The following is a 26113-nucleotide window of genomic DNA, read 5'->3' as shown; positions in this document are numbered from 1 at the left end:
GCCTATACAAGCCTAGCCATAACAATTCCCTAACAGTGCGATTGATGTGATCCCTAGGGTGAATTTCCTCTCTCCCAACCAATCGTCAAGGTTCTTTTTGAAGAGGGCCAAAGAGGCGCTCAGCTTGACATGTATGGGCAGTCTATTCCAGAGTATGGGGAGTCTCTGGGTCAAGAACCTATCCCTCCAGCATGTTTTGTTCATTGTGATGACTAGGTTTAGATCCCTGGAGTGTGTGGCTCTGAGGGATTGGGATTTCTTTAAGTGTAGCATGTCCAACAGCTCTGGGTTTGACATGGGCTTGTATGTTAAGCAGTGATCGCCTCTGAATAGGCGATATGTGACAGAGTATAGCTGGAGTTTTTTTTTTAGACGGTCAGCATAGGGCATCTGCTTTAGACTTGTGATTCTTTTATTGAGGTATTTCTGTGGCCTTTCCAGTTGTTGCAAATGTCTTGTGAGGTACATACCAAACGGGGTGTTGTACTCTATAATGGATCTAATGAAGGATGAGTACAGTGGGACAATGACCTCCTTTATTCTGGTTGAAAAGCCCTTAATGATGAGGTGTGCCACATGGAAGGATTTCCTGACTGCTGTGTCCACTTGTGTCCCCAAGTCCCTTATCACACTTTCGGTGTTTAGTGTACTGCCACTTATATGGTAATTCATGGGTACATTGTTTTTCCCAAAGGGGATAACTATACATTTCTTGGCATTGAGCTTGAGCCCATGGCTCTGACACCAAGCATCTGTTTCTGTAAGGCCCTTTTGTAGAATATCCACATCATTTGGAGATTCAATAATGACTCCCAGTTTGCAGTCATCTGCGAACTTTGTTAGCCAGAGTCCCTTAGTGCTGGCCTGTACTTCAGAGAAGTAGATGCCAAACAAGAGCGGCCCCAGGACTGAACCCTGAGGTACTCCACTTGTCACTTGTCTGGAGCTGGATTTTGAGTCGGCTACTTTTACAGTGTGGGTTCTGTCAGTAAGCCAGTTGGCAACCCGAGTGACGTAGGGATTAATGCCCAGCTTAGCAAGTTTATCTATGATTCCAGAGTGGGGGATGGTGTCGAAGGCCTTGGTGAGGTCCAGACAGGCTGTGTGGACCGCCTTGCCCTCATCTATGGCTCTGGATACCGATTCAAAGTCAATCAGGTTGTGGAGACAAGATCGGCTCTTTACAAAACAAATTGGGTGGGGTCCAGTGTTTGACGGTTGCCAATGTCTTTGTTTACAAGTTCCATGATAATGCGTTCCATGGCTTTGCAGATCAGGCTTGTCAAACTGATGGGACGATAGTTCCCGGGATCCAAGGTGGATCCTCCCTTGTGGAGTGGGATAACTGCAGCTGTGCGCCACTCATTGGGCACAAAGCCTGAGGTGAGGCTATGATTAAACATGACACTTAGGTGAGGAGCCAGTTCATTTTGTAGTTCATGTAGTACACAGTCCAGGATGTCATCTGGTCCCATGGATGCTGTATTCTTAGTTTTGGAGAGTGCGTTTTTTTACCTGTGTGGCCATGATTACCGGAATATGGCAATCTTTTGGTATTGAGCTGGGCCCTTTAGGGGGTGAAGTTGGCACTGAATCGATCTGCCAGGATATTGGCAATATCCTTGGGATCAGTATATTTAATGCCATTCTGTTGTAGCTCAGAACAGATCTGAGCATTGCCATTTAGATTCTTGATATAACTATAGAATGTCTTGGGATTGTCCTTGGAATCTTTGGCAATTTTATTTTCGTAACTAGCTTTGGAGGATTTTATGAGGGATCTCAGCTTCTTACTGAGGCTGGTAAGGGAGTATTTTGCATCCTGGGATTTTCCTCTTTTCTGCAACAGTTTCTTCCTTCTGTTGTATAGTTTTTTTTATGGCAGGAGACCATCAGATTGGCTTCTTTTTTTTTTGGAGGAGAGCATCTTGGTTCTATTTGGAATGGCACGATTCATGCATGAGTGGATGTGCTTGTACAGTGCCTTAGTGTAGGATTCAGCAATCGAACTTTCAGTTCCCGTCTGCAAGGGTGTCATGAAGCTTTCCACTTTTGACTTGAGTAGCATGACGTTAGCTTTGGAGACGTTTTTATGGAGGTTTCCCTACTGGGGGGTGGGGGTGGGATGTGGATGTCAAGGGTGATTAGCTTATGGTCAGATCTGACCAACAAGGGGGTGACCACTGGCATGGGGCATCGATCTCCCATGTTGGTTATGACCAGGTCTAAGATATTTGAGCCCCTGGTGGGACTATGGATTAGATGATCCAGGGCATTGGAATTTATGAATTCCAAGAACCGTTGGGCTAAAGTGTTGGTGCCCGAATAGTTTTCCCAATTAATGGCAGGGTAGTTGAAATCACCCAGTATTAGGGTGTTTGGTTGTATCTTAATATTTTCTAGTATATTCAGAAAGGTGTAGTAAGAATCCTGGGGCACAGTGGGGGATTTGTAGCAAGTTACAATTTGTATTGCATTCTTACCTAGTATTAGTTGTACCTGTAGAATTTCAGATGCATTGTGTTGGGCAACTAGCCTGGAGGTGTGAATATCCTTGGTGAATATGGACACTCCTCCACCTTTAGTGTTTCGGTCCTGGTTTGGTGGCCAAAAAGTGTGGTAAGAGTTGCAGCCTGGTACTGCAGGGGTGCTCTCTGGAGCCTTGAACCAGATCTCAGTTACTGCACAGATACTTGATGTTCTCCATTTTTAGAAGTGCCTCGAGAGAGTGCATTTTGAGGTTTAAACTTCTAGCATCGAGTAGCATTACCTTCAGATTTTGCATGCTTATATCTGTTACAGTGGTGGTCTTGTCCTTTGAGCCTTGCCTAAAAAGGCATAACAGGGGTGGCAAGAGCCTTAGGCAGGAACCTGAATCCCAGGGGCGACAGGTGCAGACCATCTCTGGCAAAGCATTGCGGTCTGTAGATTATGTCATCCCAGGCAGAGAGATACTGGATTCCCTTTGAATGACACCAGAAACTTAGCCAATTGTTAAAGTCAATCATTTTGTCCTTATACTGTGGCATCATTCTGGGCGAAGGCAGGATGCTACTCAGTGCTAGGGTCATACCTGCCTGGGCCACAAGATACGAGAGCTCTTCCATGTCTCTTTTCATGTAGTCCAGGGAGGTACATCTCAAGTCATTCACTCCAACATGGACAATGACAGAGTCATATTTGCACTTGTTGTGGAGGGACTTGGGTGCCAGGATCCGCCACATCACGCATGCACTCAACAGGAAGCTGACTGTAATTTTCTCCTTGTTCAGCCTGGTGAGTGGGACATCAGTGTGCCTGACTATAGAGTCACCTATGACTAAAGTGTTGGGCACATTGTCTTGCCTTAGGGGCTGTTGTTGGGTGGCACACTGATGTTGTGAGCTATGTGACACTTTGAAGCTGAAACGCAAACACCAAACACAACCAGAGGTCCTTGTTGCTTGGGCAGGTCAATGTTAAGGGTCTCTGCATAAGTGGGTTTAGTGTTACTATGTGTGGATGTTGGCGGCGTGAGTTTTGAAGGACTATGTGTTGCTTGAGGTATAGTGCAGGTGTTAACCTTCTCCTCTTGACTGTCTAGCGCAATCAGTTTGGCTATGTAAGTGCATCTCTCGCAGGTTGTAGTGTTGGGTGGTAGGAGGAGAGGGTTGTCTGTGTACATGAAGCAATTGCTGCATTGCCCCAGTATGCCCAGATTCACCAGGTGGACTGGAGAAATCACCGGAAGCTGACCATTGGACATGCCTGGTTCAGTGTTTCTTTTGTAAAGTACAAGAGTTGCTTTCCCTTACCTTGGCAAATTACTTTGCAGTTATAGGTTGTTTAGTGCCTACGATTAATTTCTCATTATTAACAAGGAGAGTTGAGTGCTTGTATCAGTTTAAGGCTTCCTAGTGCTTTCCAGCAGGTTTTATAGCAAGTGCTAGTCACAGGGATTCAGATATTAGTGCTACTACTGACAAACCAGCTAGTTCTAAGGGGAAAGTTTGAAGAGCAGACTCTGGCACCAGGAGTAGTTTAAAGTGCTAGACTAATAGGCTAATAAAAGTGCAGGAGAGCAGAGAACTAGCAGTTCTGACAGAAAAAATTTAAGAGCACCGCTAGCATACAAAAAAGGTGTGTAAAGAAAGTTGCATAAAAAAATATAGTTTTGAGCAGTAAGAATAGAAGTCAATGTAAATTCTTATATACAGATGTCAGGACAAATGAGGGAGAGACGTGCTAGCTTCATCACAAAAATAGACTGCATTAAACAAAAGTGCTGCGCTAACATTTTGCAGGTTAAGTTTTTTTTTTCTATACCTTTTATTCTGGACTACCATTGTACCATTGTCCATTTCGTCCCTAGCCACTGGGGTGACAGCAATCATAAAAGCAACCAAGAGAGGTCTTTCCTACTTGGGCATACACACATGCCCAAAGAAAACTACCAGCACTGACCTGAAATTGCCAAGTCCCCACCCCCCAATTTTATGGTGACTAGTTGCATTCAAGTCTCCACTTGCATGGGTGCAGGGTTGGACAACTGGGTCCAGCAATACCCACCCAGATAAACCAGATGCCATAAGCTGCTTAATCCCTCCCCTATTGAGGTCTTCCTGCCCCTGAGCTGCTATTTGAATTAGGGATAGCTGAGTTATAATCAAGGCTTTATCTCACAGCATTACACAGCCAAGTACTTTGCAGGTTGAGTAAACCCATATGTTATGGCTTACTGCATAAAATAAGTCCCAAATATCCAGTTCACAACTGCCACTATATTTTACTAGTTCAACTAATCAATTTCGCAAGTTATTCACTCTCTCCATGGAAAACAACTTCCTCAGAAATTAAAATAAGACATAAAAATATAGCGCATACCATCACAATGCACCACATAACATTGTTATAGATACTCTAAAATGCATTGACAGACCACCCTTCAATAAACTGTGTCTGCTTCTAATGTGCAAGCTTGCATGAGCATACTATAAAGTTTGTTGGACTCAACAAATCAGTTTTATTTGTGAAGCCTAGCATCAGTGACATACTATTCCTTTATCCACAAAGCATTATTAATAATCCTTAGATCTAGCAAAAACAAGACCAACTACTTCATCAGCTTTGCTTAAATGACCAGCCAACAATTTATCACTTTAGCAATTAGCTTCAGTGATGCCAGTATATAACACAGCCGCTTGGCATACCATGACTCATTAATTTAAACAGTTAAATTACCTGGCAAGTGCAAACTATCTTAATTTGATACACAGAAGAATTGTGTTGCAAAGGTGCAAGCATCACTTATTTACCTTTAATGTGATATAACTAATGACTAATGCCACAAAGGAAAATCTGTCAGACTTCAAAGAAAGAAATTGTTAAAATTACTTCTGGGGTATCCACCATTAACTTTAATGAAGAAATAAAAACCTTAGATGAAAAGTTACAAGTTGATCCAATTTATGTTTAGACAACACTTTTTATTCTGTTCCTCACAACTCTATTTTGAGAGCTCTGTCACACTGGAAATTCAACAAGTATTTGGTTAGATGGCTTGCTAACTGGTTGGATAACAGGAAGCCCTGGATTTGTATTCGTGGACCAAGACTTAAGGAAACAAAAATCAATAACAGTGTCCCTCAGGGATCCCTAGTGGGATCCTTTTTACTTCATGTATCTATGTCAAGTTTTCCCCTACAGTCCAAATGCTGGGTAGAAAAATTTGCAGATGATGCCAAATTACAGGTATAGTTGCACTGATGGTAGGACATCAGCAACTGCAAAGTTATTTAGACAGATTATACTAGCTCAGAGTAATGGAGTTTCAATTTAAGTTTGCTAAAACTAAGTTTATGCATTATGGAAGAACAAATATTAGATATCCAAATGAAATGTATGGGGAGATTTGGGAGAGTGTTTGAATATTATCAGACCCTGGCATTTAAGCTGGCAACAACTTGTAGTTTTCTGACCATATAAACTGATGTCTTGAAATCATGTTACATTAACAAAGCAATAATAAAACTTTCAATGGATTATGGGAGAGTGTTCTGTAAACATTCTAGATTACAAATACATTAGAAAATGTGTTTTTAACAATGTGCAGAGGTAATCTGATAGGGGTATATAAAGGTTTTAAAAAAAAAAAAAAATCAGAAGATGTGTGGCATGTTGGGACTGAATTTTGTTATTCCCAGTAACTGTCCACAAATAGCACTAATTTGGTTAAGCTAGGGAGAGTAAATTCAAAACCTGGAGTCATGTTTTTCACTTCAGACTGGGTAGGTAAGAAGGACAAACTATGTTTAAACAAAATCAAACAAGAACAAAATCTTCTAAGTTTTAAAAAAGAATGTGGATTTATGGTTTGGTGATATGGTCATGACATAAGAGAACTGATTGGAACAAGGCCTACAGTGATGTCATCTGAGGTCCTTGTCCTTACAAATGCACTGGAATCATTATGTGCTGCCCAACACTGCAGAAGTGCATAATTTCTTAAACTTGTAATACAGTTCTAGCTAAAAAAAAAATTAAACTATTTCTCAGATAGGATGCTCACTGCCACAGGACTGCAGCAGAACTGGTCACCACACAGCAGCCAACATCCTTTTCATACTTTAGCAGCACAGAGCAGCTGGATACAAAAAAAACATTTTATTTCCAGTAATCACTAATTTATTTATTTATTTTACATTTATTAACCTGGCTAGTCTAACTGGATACATGTCTATTTTCAGTAGAGGCCCAGGGAGTTTGTTGTTTGTCTTTCGGCTTTTCCCGGTTAGGGGTCGCCACAGTGGAACTCAGGTCCGCTAATGATTGCCAGTTTTTTTTATGGTGTCGAGTTGCCAGCCCAATGCCCAACCTGCAACGAAGGCACGCCCATTCAACATGTCTTTCGTACGCCCACTCAACCGCAGGGAGGACATGCAGACTCCACACAGAAGGCACTCCCAACCCAAGCCGAGAATCGAACGGGAGAGCCTCTTGCTGTGAGGCAACAACGCTACTGCTGCACCACCGTGGAATGCACTATTAGTAAGAAAGTTAAACTGATGAAACCACAGAGGGCTGCAGCAATAAACTCCCAAGAAGCTTCATCCTGTTGTCTTGCATTTGATTCCTTCAGTTTCCACTTGTGTAATCTGTGACTGAACAAGTTACTTACATAATTAGTCCAATGTTCCATGTCAAGAGAAACACATATAATGTTTAATGGGATTCACTTCATAATCTCAAGACTGAAATCTCGAATTTCAGTTTTTCGAGACCATGAAATCGAACCAAAAGCCCAAAACCGTGAAATTTAAAACACTGAAAACACAGCAAACACCAGACCACACATATGCCACAACATACACACCACAAAATAAACAAACAAAACAACACATATCCACAAACCTACATCACAAATAAGTAGGGAGGCAAGCCCTCCTGCAACCCCCATGTGGGGGGCTGTGCCCCTCCCACTTATATATACTAACTCCGAGATCACACAAACAGAAAACAAAAGCAAACTCACACACACACATTCTGCAGTCCCTCACACACACATCACACAATCAGCAGACTCGCATACACTCAGACTCCCACCCAAAACCCTTACAAAACACTCACTTACCTGTCATTACACCTAAATCCACACATGGCACCGCACACCATCCACATACAATCCCAGCCATTATGTAGCATAAAGCCATAACTGCGAATTCGAAATATTCAAATTCGCGATTATGTACCTTCGCTATTTCAAAACTTCGACTTTACAGTCTTGAGAAACTGAAATTTGACATTTCTGTATTTCGAGATTATGAAGTGTTTCCGTTTAATGGGCTATCCCCACTGACAAATTAGTACAAACAAAAACTAAATTAATTTTAGCAACTGAGTAGGGTTTAATCCTTTCCAGCCAACCATATGCTGGGAGAAAAGCTCCAAAATTAAACAAATGTAGCAGAAATAAAAAGCAGTAAAGCAACAAAAACTAAAAATGTTAAATACAATATCGCTGTAGGCTAACATAGTAGTGACTAGCATCAAAAGAAAAATGTGTGCAGGTTTTAGCAGTACAGTAGTTCTAGAAGCACATATCTGAGGTTTAGAGGTTGACATTTGATTTGTAGAACAGTAGGGAAGAAATGAAAGATTCTAGCTAATTATTACGTCTGCTCAGAATTTTACACTTGTATAACATAGTTGGCATACATACAGAACTGATTATAACACACCAAAAAGTTTATTATAAAGCTTTCGGGTCTCGGTACCGGTACTGATGAAGGGTGTGAGACCCGAAAGCTTTATAATAAACTTTTTGGTGTGTTATAACCAGTTTTGAATATTTTGACAGTGGCACCATTATTGTCTACTATACATACAGAACTGACGATGCACATGCCTGGAGCAGGAGTAGGGTTCCAAAATATGTACCATACGGAGTTTCACAGAAAAAGAGAAGACTGGAATATTAAAGTAGAAGAGGCTTTATTAATCCCACTAAAGGGGGGAAAAAAACAGTAATATTATACAGTTAGTGTTAATCTGGGTTAATACATGGGCATAGCCATTGTGTTTTAAGGAGTAATTTTAGTTGGCACTTGAAGAGTGGTAATGATGAAAGTAATTCTAGGTTGCTGGGGAACCCATTCCAAATCTTCCCCACAGAATTAGAGAAGAGAGAGTCTCCTGCCTTATTACGGGATTTCTGGATGGTTACAAGTAATTTATTTGCTGAGGGAAGGATAAAAAGATTTCTATAGGGAGAGATTAGACTATTGAGAATAGGAGTATTGTTGGTATGAAAGATTATCTTATGGGTGATAGTAAATTGTTGAAATAGTAGCTGGTTTTGGAGTTCTAGCAGTCTTAGCTGTTTTAAGATTTATACAGTGATGGGTTCTAAATGGTGAGCCAGTGGCAAATCTGGCAATGTTGTTATAAGAAGTTGCCAGTTTGTTAAGGTTAGATTTGGAAAGATTAGTATAAATAGGCGAGGCATAGAGGAGGGTAGAGATTAGGTGGGTATGGGCGATGGTGGTTCTGGCTTCAAGGATAAGGAAAGATTTAATCCTATAGAGAGTGAGCCACGTTTTCTGTTAACAGTTTTAATAGTAGTGTTAATGTGTGCGTCAAAGTTAGGATTTTGATCAATTGTTACACCTGTTTGGTGGTCAGGTCAGGTGCAATTACAATACCATTGCTGGATTTAACAGTGAGATTAATAGGGGAGAACTTCAGTGTTGGGAGTAAATATCAGTAATTTAGTTTTTTTTTGGGGTTTAGTAGGAGGCAACGTTGCAGGAACCATTTTTCAACTGAGTTAAATACTGTTTGAGCAATGGTTTGGAGTTCAGCAGATGAGGTGGCAGAACACACTAGAGTGGAATCATCTGCATATTGTATGCAGGTGGCTTGAGGAATATTTATCTTTAGATTGTTGATGAAAATAGAGGAAAGGAGAGGTCCCAGGATAGAGCCTTGTGGGACCCCAAGGGTAATAGGAAGAAGAGTGGAAAGGTTATTGTCCCAGAGGACAGCTTGCTTTCTGTTTTCTAAATAGGACTTGAACCATTGTAATGTCTGAGAGTTGTTTTAGTATGTCTAGAAGTAATTAATGGTTCATCATATCAAAGGCTTTTGATAAGTGTATGAAGAGTGCAGTGGAGAGCTTGTTGTTGTTACGAAGCTTGTTGATGCAGTCAGAGTAGGATAACAGAGCAGTAGTAGTACTATGGAAAGGCCTAAAACCATGCTGACAGTAGGTTATTTTGGAGAAGGTGATCAAGTAGTTGGTGGTGGATGCATTATTCCATTATTTTGGCTAGAGCAGAGAGTAGGGCTGTGGGGTGAAAGTTAGACATTTTGATTGAGTTACCACCCTTGTGAAGTGGGATTATGTGAGACATTTCCCAGAGAGATGGGATGGAACCTTCGGTAATGGTTCTGTTGATTAGTATGGAAATAGGATAGGAAAGTACTTTTGCTGCGATTTGCAGGTATTCAGCTGGTAGGAGATTGGTTTAGTTGAAAGGTAGGGGGTGTGCTAGTCATGGGGAATTTGAGGGTTGAGCTAACAGGAGGTAAGGAATTAGCAAGGCATTGTACAGTTTCTGTAAAGAAGGTACTGAAAGTGTCAGCAATCTCCTTAGGAGTGTTTAAGGAGAGACTTGAAGGGGTTTGAGTCTTAGAGTGGCCTGGGTGTAAGTCTACTTATAGCTGACCAGAAAGTTTGTGATCTTTGTTGATGCTTGTCTTGGAGTTTAAAGTAGTAGTTTTTGTTTATCAAGGAGTATTGATTTTTTTTTGTGGCATTTCTCAAGTGTTTATAGTTCTGGTGATCGGTTGGGTTTTTAGTACATATCTATTTAGACGAGATCTTGTTTCTTAACAGGATTTGTGTCTTGTCTCTTTAGAGCGCCATGGTGCTGCTTTGCTTCTGGTTCTAATCGATCGACTAGGGACATGGTATTCCAGTATTTGTAAGAATTTGAAGTTAAAATAGGATACTGCTTCCTCAAGGGAGAGTTGTTTTAAGGGAGACCAGTCACAGGCTTGTAGCTCAGCTTGGAAGCTTACAGCATTAAAATGTTTTTTTTTTGTGTAGTTTTAAGGACGGTTTGGTTAGGAATGAAGGTTTTTTGCCTAATTATATAAGTAAGGAAGTGGTCGCTAATATCATCAGGAAGGGTATCTGCTATATAAGAGAGGGGATTTTTTTTTTACTAGGATCCAGTCTAAGGTACTCCCTTTGCTACTGGTTTTATAGATTCTGGTTAGGGTGGTGATAATTTGAGAGAAGTCATATAGGTTTATATGGACTGAAGGTTTGTTTGAGGTACACCAATTCCAGTATATATTAAAGTTACAAAGTACTATGGTTTCTTGTGGGAGGGAGGAAGAAAGCCATCGGAGGATATTTTTAAGGGTATTGATGTTATTGCCTGTAGGTAGGTAGGAGCAGATTATGTAAATAGATTTGCTAGCATTGACCTGAAGTTTAGAGATAAGGATTTCTACATTATTATCTAAAGGTATTTGTAAGTCTACTGCAGAAGCATGGAGCTCAGATTTATACAGAATTGCTTCCCACAACCCTTTCTGGTTGTATGGTCTAATCTTATTATATTATAACCTGGTGGGATTACTTCATTGTCATTTGTTCCTGGTTTGAGCCAGGTTTCTGTTAGAGATAGGACATCAAAGGAATGTGTGTCAAGTACAGCATGACGTTGGCTAACTTTACTGTTTAAGCTCTGTATGTTAAGATGAGCTATGAGTAAGGAGTTTGCAGTTTTAGTGGGGTGAATGGGGTGGTAGGCTGGGGATGGTGGGGATTTAGTAGGGTGTATTTGTTAGGTCCTGGGTTGGGATGAATATCACCGTGAAGTAGAGAGTGTTGTTGAAAAGTAAATGAGAACTTAAGGAGTTTGCAGAAAATATACTGTGATTTTCTGGCCTGTTGGAAAGTAATATGGGCTAGCCTATGATGCTTTGGGGAGAAGTAGGTTGAGGTAGAGGTGATGTTAGCATGGCTGCGGGCAGTTGGTTGACTGAAAGGTGATGTTTGTTTTAGTGGATGGAGGGATCCAGTAAAATGTATGTTGTCATACAAGGTAAGGATAAATAGTATAAGTAGTATGGGTGTTACAGCAAGAAAGAGAAACAGATTTGTAAGTTTTGGCTGGTGTGATGAGGGCATGGTAAGAGAGGATAGTGTGAGGTCAGAAAAAGGGTTGTTAATGAGCTAGATTGGAGAGAGATAGTACAGTAGCACAATTAGTATGAAGAGTAGTGAAAGTATGGGTGTATGTATCTACTGTTTAGGTGAAAGTAATTTGGTAACTGGATAATTAGGGGAAGGGGTGTGGCCTCTGATTTATAACTGTAGAAGCAGTGGGGGTAGGGTAGGGGAATGGAGCGGGTAGAGACAAGTAGTGGAAGAAATGTCGAGGAAAACAATCAGTAAGAGTGAGAATTCAGAAGGTAAGTTTGTAGAGTTGTGGAGTAAAGTATAAAGGTTTTCAGGGATGGAATTGGGATGTCAGAGGAGTGCTGAGTGGAATAATATCTAGAGGGACACTAATTAAACAGAGAAATTAGTAAGCAGAAAAAGGCTGGGAACTCAAATAGGGAGAAGCAGGTAATGAAAGGAAAAAATAAATAGGGCTGAAAGCTAATAGTATAGCATCACCTGGTGGCTGGACACTTAATGGCAGCAGGAGAGATACAAAAATGATCCCCGAAGGGGGATATCAGGCTAGGGTAATGGAGGGAGAAATCCTGGTTAGGAATTTGGGGGGGGGGGGGACAAGGAGCTAAGGGTTAAGTTAAAGCTAGAGGAGCTACAGGTTAAGTTAATGCTAGAAAGGAGGAGATGTGGCTGCTGGCTAACCTGGCAGGGAAGGTTGCTTATCCTAACAGTAGTATTCTAATATATATAGTAATAATAAGCAAAAGCACCATTACAGGACATACATTCACTGTTTTTCTTTCAGGGAAAATGACTCTCAGAGAGCAGAAAGGCTATGGCAGTATTCAGGACTATGATTCTTTGGCATCTAGCAGGGCACTTCTGGTTCCAAGAGGCATACAGTTTATCATATGTACTATATCAATGCAGCATAACGTTCTTAGTATGTCTAGTTCATTGTGTGCTCTAAATTCTGGAGCTACTATTACTAAATAAATCTATGTACTCCCATGTATCACTACTGGTGAGGAGTACCAAAGTCGTACCTTATGGATTTCTCTCCAGGATGCCCCAGTAAAACTACTTCAAGCTTAAAAGAATATTCAGTAAACAAAGACACAAATAAACAGAACCGTTAAAAAACAAAATATACCCTTTCTCTGCACAGACATTTGTAGATGCCAGACTTGAGTACCAAATGTCACTATGGAAATGCAGCTACAGCAACAAAGTTACACTGTAAAGTGTTGCACTTACACACGGTCTGGGCAGTCAGCTTAAGAAGCCAAACTACAAAAACTTAAGTACCACACAGGAAGAAATATGGGAGAGGGGAAGCATTATGGAAACACTTAAGGCAACTCCAAGGAATTAAAATCCTGGAGGCAAGTATACTTTTCAGTGAAGCTACCCCACATACAGTCAGAAAAAAGAAAAAAAACAGATGTCCATGCAACAACTACAGAAAGGGATGCCAAAGAGGCTGTAAAATCAAAAAGAAGGGGCAAACTGAAAATTCTTCAGAAAGATGCAGTTCTAGCATGATGTACAAATAATTATCAGTTAACAAGAAACTGCAACTTATCTAAAAGATAAGAAAACAGGCACACTGTGTGGGTTAAACAGTTACTAATGATTAAAAAATAGGTTTCAAAGTATGCAATGCTACAAGAGTCAACTTACAGGTTAAGGTAAAGTTTTGACACTGAAGGTGCCAATGCTGAAGCATTTTATGACAAAGACTGCATGCAGTATCCTGCAACTTTGATCTTAGCCTACAGACAAGAAAAATCTAGTAAGGGCATCTAAGGCTGGATTTAAACAAAATCTTGCAAATGCACAGCATACCAAGAGTTTTACAGCTAATATTAAACACAGACATCCTGCAACTCAGGTTTTAGCACCTGAAATGTGCAACTAAAATGCTACAATACTGCAGGAAGGCTCACAGTAAATATTTCCTGACAATTGTAACATAACACAGACAGTCAAGGAAGAAAACCCGCTCTATTCATAAATTTGTTCGGCAAACTACCAAAAAAAACAAACCGGGATACTTGGGATTAACATGGCTAGGCTTGTAAAGGGTCTACGGCTGATAGCCTAGTAGCCTACTATAAACCTGCATCAATAATTGGTAGACTTTCAATAAAAGACAAAGGGTGCACTGGGGGGACAACAACTACAACCTGAAGCTTGCTGTGACTATAGGACACTAGTAAACAAAACAGGCCTTGGAGGTAGAATGGAAGTTTCCTGAGCTACAACAAACAACTTAACACTAAAACTAAAATGCAGCAGGAACAGGAGAAACAAGCTACACATTAACCTCATGAGTCATACTAAAAGAAAAAAAAAAAAAAAAAAGAATTACAGTAGCTATGCTCTGACTTTTCCAAATACTAAATAGGAGGTTAATGCTTTCATTTCTGTTAAAATTCTGGATGAATCAACCACCAAAACCAGCAGTGTGCAGTTAAATATTACGGTAGGACAGTAATGGCGAACCTATGACACGCGTGTCAAAAGTGACACACCACAACATTCATCAGCACCAGAGTTACCAAAGAAACTGCTTTTGCATTTGTTGCTTGTGTGAAGTGCATTGAATTATTTTGTGCCAGGAGCCAGTTCAACAACACTGCTACAAAGGTAAGGAAGTTATTAGTCTCAAAGATTATTTTGGTATACTGTCTCAATAGAGTCTACAAAGGGCAATACTGACATTGTTTTCTCTTCGTGGTTACACTTCTGCAAAGGGCAAGTGCTCTGCATTTCTAGGAGTTTGCTGTTTTACATTCCTCTCAACTGTCCCGCTTAACCCCTTCTAAATCTGGCAATTTTTTAAACTTAATAATTACAATAATTAGGTTTATAGGCAAATTTTACTTCAGAAAAGCAAGCTAAAGAGGAAGGTGGGATAAAACTTGCCACACAAAGTATGTGTGGGGCAGGGGACAAAACCTTGAGCAGTACTTAAGAGTAATCTGTCAGAGAATTAAGAACCCAAATAGAGTGAATGTTTTCGCAGGCTCTTCTGCTAGTGGACAGAAAATTCTATAGTAAACAGATGGTGAACTGAACTAATATGGCATGAAGAAACAAAGAGCTACATCCAAAGACACAGAAAAAGGAGTTTTACCCACCAGAAAATGTTAAGGGCTTCACAGAGGCCTTCCTATGGAAATCACATGGTCTGAAGTGTCTAACAGTGAACAAAGATTTTGCTTTCAGTTGTGAACTTTATTTCACCATTTACATACATTTTTTTCTTTTTCTCACACGAAAGCATCCCCACCGATTGTTCATACCACTTCAGCAATGCTTACAAATGTATACGCAGGTCTGGTTTTAACGGCTTGCTTACTTTGGCATAAGCTTGCTTTCAAATACTGCTCACACTGGAGTAAGTCACTTACACTGAGAGCAAATCTTTGGAATTGGGCCCAATGACTTGTTCTACAACAAAAACTAACCAGCAAGCACATACTAAAGCACCATCCTGTTAAGAGAAAAGTCATGTTGGGTTTCTCTCGGTTCAAAAAATTATGCTGAATGCTACAGGTCTGAGATGCTCATTTTCACACAGTGTCCATCAAATAAGTATTCTAGCATTCACACTTCCCAATAACATTCATATCAAAAGATGAACAGTTTATAATTTTTGCAGGTAATAACTCTATTATAAGTGGTACAACAAAGGACTGAAGAAAAGGTTTTCTTTTCTTACTCCAAGTAATCAAGCTTCTCATCCTGGTCTTGTACTTGTGAGCGAAGAGAGAATGACCAAGAAATAAAAATCTGATTTTTCAAAAACATATTATATAGCTAGACTACAGGCCTTACTTCAGTACCCATTACCCAAACAAATGTGTCTTTCGGCTTTTCCCGGTTAGGGGTCGCCACAGCGGAACTCCGGTCCGCTAATGATTGGCAGTAGATTTTTAAGTGCCGAGTTGCCAGCCCTGATGCACAACCTTCAACAAAGGTACACCCATTCACGCATGTCTCCACACAGAAGACGCTTTCACTGAGAATCAAACAGGACAACATCTTACTGTGAGGCGACAATGCTACCGCAGCACCACCACCACCGCAGTATCGCAAATAAACTAAAAATTTCAGCACAGGCAAAAAAACTTAGAAGATAAAATATAAAGTAAAAGTATAAAACAAGCAATTTATTGATAACCCAAAAATGTTTTATAGAGAATTGGGAAACAAGGTAAAAGGAATTGAAAGACTGCCAAAAAAAGAAGAAATAGTTGCATTTTGGAGAAGTATCTATGAATATCTTATGGAACAAAGATGTGAATGGATAGAAGTAAAAGAATAAGAAGCTTAAAGGTTCAGTATATGAAATGTGATGAAGTAACAGCCAAAGAGATCGAAACAAAGTTAAGAAAAACCTCTAAATGGAAAACCTCAGGCCCAGATGCAGTACCTATCTTTTGGTTAAAAGTATTAAAATTTTTGCATGAAGATTTAACCATGAATAAGAACTATTTATATGCACACCCCAAACAAGACACCAACTTGACTAACAGCAGTCAAAACAATGCTCCTACTTAAGAGTGAATTTGCAAGCAACCCCAAAAATTATAGACCAATAACTTGCCTTCCGATGACATGTAAACTACACATAGGAAGTGATGCTGGCAGAGTTTACAGTCATTTAGAAGAAAATTCAATTATGGCAGTAGAACAAAAGGGCAATAAAAGAAAGTCATACGGAGCAAAGGATCGTTTTGTTAAATAAAGTCATAATGGAGAACTGTAAAAAGGGGAAGAATGTAAGTATGGCATGGATTGACTACAAAAAAGCATTTGATAGTATCCCACATTCATGGATAAAAGAGTGTTTAAAAATGTATAAGATACACCCTACACTGATCGACTACATTACAGTGACCATGAAAGCATGGCAGACCACTTTGCCATTAAGCCATGATAAAGGACAGATTATTATCCCAGGGATAAAAATTCAAAGGGGGGATATTCCAGGGCGACTCTCTGTCACCATTGCTATTCTGCTTTTCCCTTAACCCATTAAGCTGTTTACCTAACAGCTTAGGCCTTGGCTATAATTTGCCTGCTAGAAAACAGCAAAGTGTAAAGACTTCTCACCTCCTCTTTGTCAATGATTTAAAACTGTATAGCTTATCAGATGAGAAACTAAAAGCACTACTACATGTTGGTTTACAAAGTCCATTGAAAATGAGGAAGAAACAGACAAACGTAGGTTTTGTAAAACTGAATTGGAAACAGCCGCACACCTTGCTGCTGGTTGTGATATACTAATGGCAGAAGGACCGTATTCTGAAAGGCATAATAATGTGGCAAGACAATTGGGATTGTGCAAACATTATGGTACTGAAGTGGCTGAAAAACACTGGAAACATGAGACACAAAGCATCATAGAAAATGATAAAGTCTACATCACATAGGATCACCTATTACCAACAGTTCAAAAGATAGATGCTAGAAAACCGTATATAGTGGTCCATGAAAAGAAGACAAAAGTAGCACTGATCATTGATATCACTACACCCAGTGACTACAGTGTGTTGCATACAATGAGACACAAAGTCATAAAATATCAGGATCTGATAATACTAACAAAAATCAAACCTAGGTGAATCAGATGTACTATTGCAGTACCAAAGGCAACCATTCATTTTGTTTTTTGTCCCCCTTCTGCCTCATTCTCTCTCGCTTTTCCAAGTGCCTTTATCCATCACAGTGTCTACCAGACTTTCTTAGAGCCCAAGACGGTCTGTTTTAAGGCTGGTGCCAGAGTGGAACCTAAGGGCATGTGGGGGGGGGGGGGGTCGTGCCACTGACTGTTTCCACTGCAGGATTTATTCACTTATGACGTACCCCTTGATTCTCCCCCTTTCCCTGTCATCTTTTATACTTGAGGGTTACTCTTCTCTGTATGCACACTTTCCCAGAAAGAACACCTAGATGAATGCCCACCACCCTTAAGCTGGGCACACCCATCCTTCCATGACATCACCTCAGATGCCTGTGCCACTAATCAAACCCAGGTCGCCCATGACATAATTAGGATGTTATCCCTTTATGCCACAGTTGACCATTCATATTTTACCCTTAGAGCACATTTTGCTGTTTTTATCCAACTATCAAGCTCTAAAACTTGACGCAGCAAAGGAGCGGTGTGGTAAGACTCGTTTACTCTGTAGTGTGAATAACAACCAGCAAGTAATTGAGTCTGTCACCAGTCAAAAAACATTTACGGGAAATACAAGAAAAATAAAAACTGTGATTCTAAGTGAAATGGAAAGCAAGCTTCCCCAACCTTCCCTACATTCCATATGCACTCAATTAATGAAACAACATTCAAGATTATACAACCTCAAGACTAGCTCTGTGTTTTCAATTAAGTCGTAAGACTTGCTTAATCACAGTTTCCATAAAAATAAATAATGGCATGCAGAATCCTCAAGATTTTTATTTTATTTACTAATTTTTTTTGGAACAAACATCCCAGTCTAGAAAATCACACCTACCTTCTCTGCTGCCACATCTATTGCAGACTGGTTATAAAATGAAGTGACAGTCCTGGATCTTTCTCTTGCCATTTCATGGTAGTCAGTAGCTGAGGTAGACCGCCAGCGCAGTTCAGACTGAAGAGGTAGATTCTTAGGAATTCCCCCTACTCTTCCTGCCCTCAGTATATTGAACATCATCACCATCATCCTGAAAATATTAATATGCTTCAATTCCAAAATAAGCAAAAAATACTACAGCATAGCATTTTTCATAAAGGATTTCCAGCTCCCTCAGCTGTCTAATGCCCAGGTATGGCTAACCAGTACAATAATAATAGATCTGTCCTAGTTGAGATAATGCCACATTTTTTCCTTTGATTTCCAAAATTGCAATTTAATATCATAAATGATAAAAATGCTGTCAAAGAATACATTACTGCCAGCTTCTAAAACTGGAACCATCTTCTTTTAAATATGGAAAAGGTACTCTTTCATTAAATTATGTTTAGAGTCTAATACAAGGATGCCCTTACTATTGTAATGTCTGCGAATTTAGTGATCTTGTAAACTTTCAGACTCCACTGATAAAGATAAAATACAGTTCAAAAAGTGTATACATCAATGGTGGAAGTTTTTGATTGTGGTGTAGTATCCTTAAGTCCTACCCTTGTCACAGCATAAGCCACTCCAAACTGAGGTTGCCAATGGTTACTCCTTAACTGACACACTTAATTCAGGGATCATGCTGAATAGTGACAAGCATGCAGCCCCTTACCAGTTATAATACCCTAATATAATTTCCCTTGCACTACATGGGCACTACACAACAATCAATTATAGTTCGTTGGCACATACATCCTTCCTGCATAAAGTATCCTACAGTCATTTACAGAAATACCCATTTCATTAGCTTGCAATGTTACTATTAATACACTTATATTCCAACCCACATTAACTGCAGTGCGGAAAAAAATAAGCAACAAGAAGCAATACGTACTTCAGCTAAAAGGCAGGGTCCACGGAACAATTTTATCCAACACAAAGATATTAACCCCGTTTCAAGGCAACTGCTCCAGGTAAATGTATAGCTCACCTGTTTACCCCCACCCAAGTCACCCCTCACCCTAGTTACACACCCAACAGTATGTGAAACAGCAGTTGTTTGCCATGCTCTGCCGTTCTGAGACAGAGCTTTCCACACCCCTTTTCGCCCTCTCAGAGGGTACTAACCAACGCGGGACTCCACGACTCCTGAGCAACCATTACAACCTACCCAACGAACCACCACTGCCCGGAAAAACAAGTGACGTCAACACAGCAAGCGCACGCCCGCGCAGTGAACGAGTCTAAGTATTGAGGACACGTTTTTGTATGGCGCAGCCGTAGTGGGAATGAACTCACGCGCTGTCACTTTGTGTGTACTTCACGTGGTTGTTCTTCTTTCGGCTTTTCCCGGTTAGGGGTCGCCACAGCGGAACTCCGGTCCGCTAATGATTGGCAGTAGATTTTTATGTGGTGTAATACTTTATTTGCTTTGCTTTTAAAGTATGTTGTGATGTACTTTTGCAACTTTTTGTTTATGATTTCTTTCTACTATAAAATGTGTTTTCATTTCCATAATCACTGTATTTTGTGCGTTCTCCAAAACCCATGAAAGTAATTAAATAAAGCAAAATAAAAATTACCTTTAAAGATGCTTCCAGTTTACCTTTGTGTATGTATGTATACAGATAGGTTCATAGGTGGTTACTAGGCTAGCGGCCTTAGAGTCCTTACAAGACTAGCCATATTATCTCCCACTTGTTCTTGGTTAGATGGGCATAATTTGCAGAGGGGGTCTATGATAACGCCGACTACCCCTGTCCATAAGGGACATGGGTGCCACCCCGGGTTGCATTTGCAGTCTCCCATTCATTTGTCCAGGTTGCGCTTGAATAGGGTCAGTTAGGAGCTCACCTGAACTGGAAGTTTATTCCAGAGTAGCGGCAATCTCTGTGAGATATATCTGTCTCTCCAGCATGTTCTGCTAATGTAACATGTTAGGTTAAGATCCTTAGAGCGAGTGACTGTTGTGCCGTTTGACTTGCAGATGTGCAGCATTTCCAGCAGGGCAGGGTCAGAGAGTGCCCGGTAGGCGAGGCAAAAGTCACCTCTCAGCAGCCTATACAATACAGAGTATAGTGACAGGGCTTTCAGTCTATCCATGTAAGTCATGGTTTAGAGGCCTTGTATTTCCTTGGTAAGAAACCTCTGTGGTCCCTACAGCTGCTGTAGGTGTCTGGTGAGGTACATGCCGAAGGGAGCATTGTACTCTGTTAATGGACAGATGAGGGTCAAGTAAAGTAGAGTTATAACATCCTTACACCTGGATTCAATGCCCTTAATTATGAGATGTGTAATTAGAAGTTATGTACCTACCATAACGTTCCATGTTAGTTGTCTTCTCTCGCCTTCTTTCTTGCTGGATGGGTTCGGAGCCGATCCTCGGCTCCGACTCGGCACTTGCTTTAGCTCGAGAACTCCTTTTACCAGCTCGAGGCAACCCTATATCCCATGATGCAAGGCGGAACTACCTCAGATCTCGTTTGGTAGCTAACTTACCCTGCTAAAGACTATCCTAAAAGAATTAGGAACAATGGTTCCTAAAAGAGATCCTCCTAACAACGTACCGGAGGAAACAATCTAATAGGAACTCTCCAAGATCTGTCCAGGCCAGGGGGAAGGAGGGAGGGACGCAAGAAAGAAGGTGAGAGAAGACAACTAACATGGAACGTTATGGTAGGTACATAACTTCTAAATGTTAAGTTGTCAATCTCGCCTTCATTCTTGCTGGATGGGACCGCGTCCCTAGCACCTGTATCCCGGGTGGCTCAATGGAACAGACTCTTGAGAACTGTGGAACCAAAACTGGCCCTATCTCTAGAGTCCAAGTCCAACTTGTAATGAGAAACAAAGGTATGAGGCGTGGCCCAAGTAGCTGCTGCACAAATGGTATCAATGGGTAGTCTATCCTGAAAAGCTGCAGAAGTGGATAGACTCCTGGTTGAGTGTGCTTTAGGCTTAGAAGATAGCTGTTTGCCCCTGAGAGAGTATACATAGGAAATACTGGAAGTCAACCATCTGGATAAGGTCACTTTAGATACTGGAAGACCTATCCTGTTTTCTGCATAGGAGACAAATAATTGGTCCGATTTTCTGAATTGTTTAGTTCTATGCAAATAGTACCTGAGCTGACGATGGACATCCAAAAAATGCAGTTTCTGTTCAGCTCTGTCAGAATAGTTTGGGAAAAAGACTGGTAGGTCTATAGATTGGTTAATGTTGGTTTGAGATACGACTTTGGGAAGAAAGGAAGGGTTAGTTCTTAATGATACCCTGTCCTTATGAAAAACCAAATAAGGGGAACGAATGCAGAGAGCTTGAATCTCGGAAACCCTTCTTGCAGAAGTGACAGCCAGTAAAAATATAGTTTTCCAGGTCAATAACTTCAAAGAACATGAAGCAGACGGTTCAAGTGAGGTAGTATCAAGGATGCCAACATTAAGTTCAGATCCCATTGCGGAGGAGGATGCTTTATAGGTGGTTTTAGGAGGAAAACTCCTCTGAGAAAGGCCTTGCATAACCTATGAGACATAATGTTATTGTCATGCAGGCCAACATGATACTTAGAAATAGCAGCCAGTTGTACTTTGACTGTAGATGACGAGGATCCTGAATGAAAAACCTCCGCCAGGAAATCTAAAACCGAATGTACAGGAGCAGTAAAGGGGTCAATATTTCTGGAATTCTCCCAAATAGAAAAACGTCGCCACTTGCTAGCATATACAGTCCTAGTGGACGACTTCAAGGAAGAGACTAAAATGTCTCTGACTGAGTCCGAAATCATCGGTAGCCTGGCTAGGGTAGGAAGTGGAGCAACCAAGCAGTGAGGTTGAGAGAATGAATGGCCCGGTGCTGCTGACCCGATTGGTGGATCAAGAGATCCGGAACTGGGTCCAGATGCCAGGGCTGCACCAGAAGATGACGATGCAGAGACGGAAACCAAATTTGTCGAGGCCAATATGGGGCAATGAGGATCAACTTGGCTCTCAAAGCGGTGGCTTTCTGAATGACTTGTGGAATCAAGGGAAAAGGAGGAAAAGCGTACAGAAGTCCCCGGGGCCAATCCTGGGTTAGAGAGTCTCTCAGAGGTTGGCCTGGAAGGGGAAAGAGAGTGAAGAAATCGGGGCACTTGTTGTTTTGAGGAGTAGCAAAAAGATCGCAACAAGGAGTGCCCCACTTCAGAAAAATCTGATCCACTACAGATTGATTGAGAGACCACTCGTGAGGCATCAGAATGGATCTGCTCAGCCTGTCCGCTAATAGGTTGGACCTGCCGGGGATGTGCGTTGCTATCAGAAACCGCTGAGAAGAGATCGCCCACTGCCAAAGTCTGAGAGCTTCTCGACATAACGGATAGGACCTGGTCCCGCCCTGCTTGTTGATGTACCAGACTACGGACATGTTGTCCGTCTGTACTGCAATAGTCCCGTGGGAAGAAAGTCGTTGAGGGCTTGCAACGTTAAAAGCACTGCTCTCATCTCCAGGACATTTATGTGCAGATGGTATTCTATGGGTTGCCACGTCCCGTGGACCATCCTGCCCTGATAATGCCCCCCCACTCGATCAGAGAGGCATCCGTAGTGACTGTGGCAACTGGAGGAGGGGAATAAAGGGTCGGCCCTGATGAAGAAGAGGGAAGATATCCACCAGTTCAGATGAGCTCGGCACGACTGTGTTACCAAGATTTCGTGCCTCATCGGGAGACTGTGGTACGACCACTGCGTGAATAGCATCCACTGCAGAAGACGCATGTGGAAGCGAGCCAGAGGTAGAAGAACAATGGCCGCAGCCATAAGACCTAGAACCTTCAGTATAAATCTGGCTTTGATCTTGTTGCTTTGCAAAAGAAGCCGAACAAATTTTTGGATGTCCAGAATTCTTTGATCTGTTAGTCTGGCTAACATTTTGATGGTGTTTAATTCTGCGCCTATAAAGGTGATAGATTGGCAAGGCAGCAGAGAAGATTTTTCGAAGTTTACTGAGATTCCCAAACTCCTGCAAAGCTGTAGAGTGTAGTCTCTGGACTGAAGGAGCTGACACTTGGTGGTGGCGGAGAGGAGCCAGTCGTCCAAATAGGGAAACACCTGGAATCCTCGACGTCTCAGATGAGCTGTGACCACTGCCATGCATTTGGTAAACACTCTGGGGGCTGAAGTGAGGCCAAAGGGCAGGGCTCTGAATTGGTAATGACTGGTCCCTAGCCGAAAGCGGAGAAACCTTCTGGAGCTTCTGTGAATCTTTATGTGATAGTACGCATCCTGAAGGTCTATAGAGCACATCCAGTTGTCTTTGCCCAGAAAGGGCAGAATGGACTGAAGCGTGACCATCCGGAATCTTGCCTTCTTGACAAATCTGTTCAGATTGCTCAAGTCTAATATTGGTCTCCAATCTCCCGTCCTTTTGGAGACCAAAAAGAATCTGGAGTAGATGCCGGATCCTACCTGGTCTGCTGGCACAGTCTGGACGGCTCTTTTTTCTAGGAGCTTTGAAACCTCCTGTTCTGCCAAATCCCTTTGACCGAGTGAGATGTCTGGAAGGGATTGTAGAGGTACAGGAAACCTTTCGAAGGGGATTTTGTAACCCTCGGATATAATCGACTGTACCCACATCTCTTGAGATAGGGATTGCCAGGCTACTGGGTACAGCGAAATCCTTCCCCCGACTGCCTCCAAGGGTGGACAGTCGGGCAACACCTCAGGGATGCTGAAAGGGCTTCTCAGGAAGAGACTCCCTGTTGCCCTGGTTCTGAGGACCCCCTGCCTCTAGGGCGTCTATTATTGTTACCCCTCTGCCTCTGGGGTAAACTGACCACGTGTGTCCGGTGTAGCTCCTTGGGCTTTACGGAACCACATCTTCGGGGCCTTCTGACCCTTGGGGTATGGTCTAGAAGGAGTGGAAAACTGGACTCCAACGGCAGAAAGAGTTTTACCGTCCTGCTCACACCTGGTCAAGGTATCCTTCACCTGAGGTCCGAACAAAGCCGAACCATCAAAGGGGGTATTAGTGAAGGACGCCTTAAAGGGGTCCGCAGAATTACAAAGCCGCATCCAGGCTTGGCGTCTAAGAGCAACTCCTGTGCCTGCGGCCCTGCTCGCTCCATCGGCCGCATAGGATATGAGCCGCATGGAGGAGTTAGATATGGAATTCAGGATAGCAAGCTGCGAGGCAATCTTTTCCTGAGCCCCAGCAGCAGAAGGATCCTGGACTACTTCTCCCAGTTCCTTGAGAACATCTCGTTGAAGCCTGGTGAAGTGACAAAGATAATTCAGCGAACGCATAGCAAAGGTCGCTGAAGAAAACATCCGCTTTCCATACCTGTCCATGGTCCTAGAGTCCTTATTAGGAGGATGGACAGGTACTGAAGGATCCGCCAGTTCCTTCTTAGTGGCAGCCGCCACCACCATAGCATCCACCGGAACACCCTTGGAAAGGAACTGTTTGTCCGAAGGAGCCGTAATGAATTTGGATGGTCTTCTGGGGACAGGTTCCACAGAATCTGGAGCCGCCCACGCCTTACGAGCCACTACCTGCATAAGTGGGTCGAAAGGCGGAGACACCCAGGAGGTGGAGGGTCGGGATCCAAAAGCCTCCAGGTATACCGACTCATCCTCGGAGGGGTCAATGGAGGGCCAATTCCCCCTCTGTTTGAGGAGCTCAAGGATGTCTGAAAAAGAGACATCCTCAGAGGGGACCGTGGGAACCCTCCGACTCATCTAAGTCGGTATCAGATGTAGTAGACTCAGGGGAGTCTGTGTGTTTCCTCTTACACGTCCTCTTCCGAGGGGGTTCCGCTGCAGGATCAGGAGAAACCTTGGAAGAGGAGGAAATTCCCAGTGGGGAAACCTGGGGCGATGGATCCCTGGGCCTGTGAGCAAGAGGCTGGCAAGAGGCATCTGCAGGCACTGAAGAGGGAGGAGCTAGAGGGATGGACCGTTGACCAGGCTCAGAGGCCAGGACACTCCTCATCACCTCAAAGGTTCCTCTCCCCGGGAGGCCGGAACACACCCGCTCCGAAGAAACAGGAATGGCCTGCTCCAAAGAGAGAGAAGGCTCCGAGGCCGATGTCGGCGCCGAGCTTACCAAAGCCGAAGCCCCGAGAGGGAGAGCGGGGTCGGACAAGGGTCCGATGCCACTAGCCCCCTCGGAGCCGACAGTGGAAACCCGATGACCGGATCCCTCCAAGGAAGGTCTCAAGGAGGAGATCGGAGCCGAGGACGACGGAGCAGAAGGATGTATCGGCTCCGGCATCGAAACAGTCGCTGTCCCGAGAAGCTCCGGCTCCGAACTGCGGTGTGGAGTCGGAGGAGGAAGTTCAAGGATTGGGGCTATAGCCGAAGTCTGTTGAGACGGGCTATGGAGCATTTGGGCCAGTGCCTGAGACTTCAACAGCCTGCTTACCACCCTCTCTAAATCGTGGTCAGACAGCCTGGAAGATCTCGAAGATCGGCTCCGATGGCTCCGCTCCGACAAAAGAGGAGACCCCGGAGCCGAGTGGATACTCAGTATAGAAGGGGACCGGGATCTCTTACGGGTCGAAGCCATCGGAGCCGAAGTCCCTTGAACCCCAGATGGAGCCGAGGATATCTTGGCTCCGATGCTGGATAAAGTGTCGGCTCCAGCCGGAGCCGACAAGGCCACAGTAGTCAGGGTGTCGGAGCCGGTCGGCGCCGAACCCACTACTTGCAAAGAAGATGTATCGGCTCCAGCCGGAGCCGATATCGGCTCCGACGGAGCCGGAGCCACCGAAGGAGGCTTGGACACTGTAGCCTGAGCCTTCGGTGGTTTAGGAGGTTTTCCTGACCCTAATTTAGGAGGAGAACCT

The 26113-nt window shown here is 42.6% G+C and overlaps 1 protein-coding gene across 2 annotated transcripts in view; it reads right to left on the bottom strand.

The window, feature by feature from the left end:
- Window positions 1-19511, bottom strand: part of LOC122813834 (3-methyl-2-oxobutanoate dehydrogenase [lipoamide] kinase, mitochondrial-like) — a 455066-nt gene extending 435555 nt beyond the window's left edge. The window contains exons 1-2 of one of the 2 annotated variants that reach the window (XM_044086365.1): window positions 19187-19511; window positions 18208-18397 (exon numbers count right to left, since the gene is read on the bottom strand). In XM_044086365.1, the coding sequence (XP_043942300.1) occupies window positions 18208-18396 (189 nt within the window). In that variant the 5' untranslated portion in view covers window position 18397; window positions 19187-19511. The remainder of the gene's footprint in view (window positions 1-18207; window positions 18398-19186) is intronic. The other variant, XM_044086364.1, reaches the window with a different exon arrangement.
- Between the last annotated feature and the right edge of the window lie 6602 nt (window positions 19512-26113).

This window comes from Protopterus annectens, chromosome 10.part0 (assembly GCF_019279795.1).
Source record: "Protopterus annectens isolate FY-2018-M chromosome 10.part0, PAN1.0, whole genome shotgun sequence".
NCBI lineage: Eukaryota > Metazoa > Chordata > Ceratodontiformes > Protopteridae > Protopterus > Protopterus annectens.
Note: the sequence above shows the minus strand (reverse complement) of the source record. Positions and strands in the feature narration are given on the sequence as shown.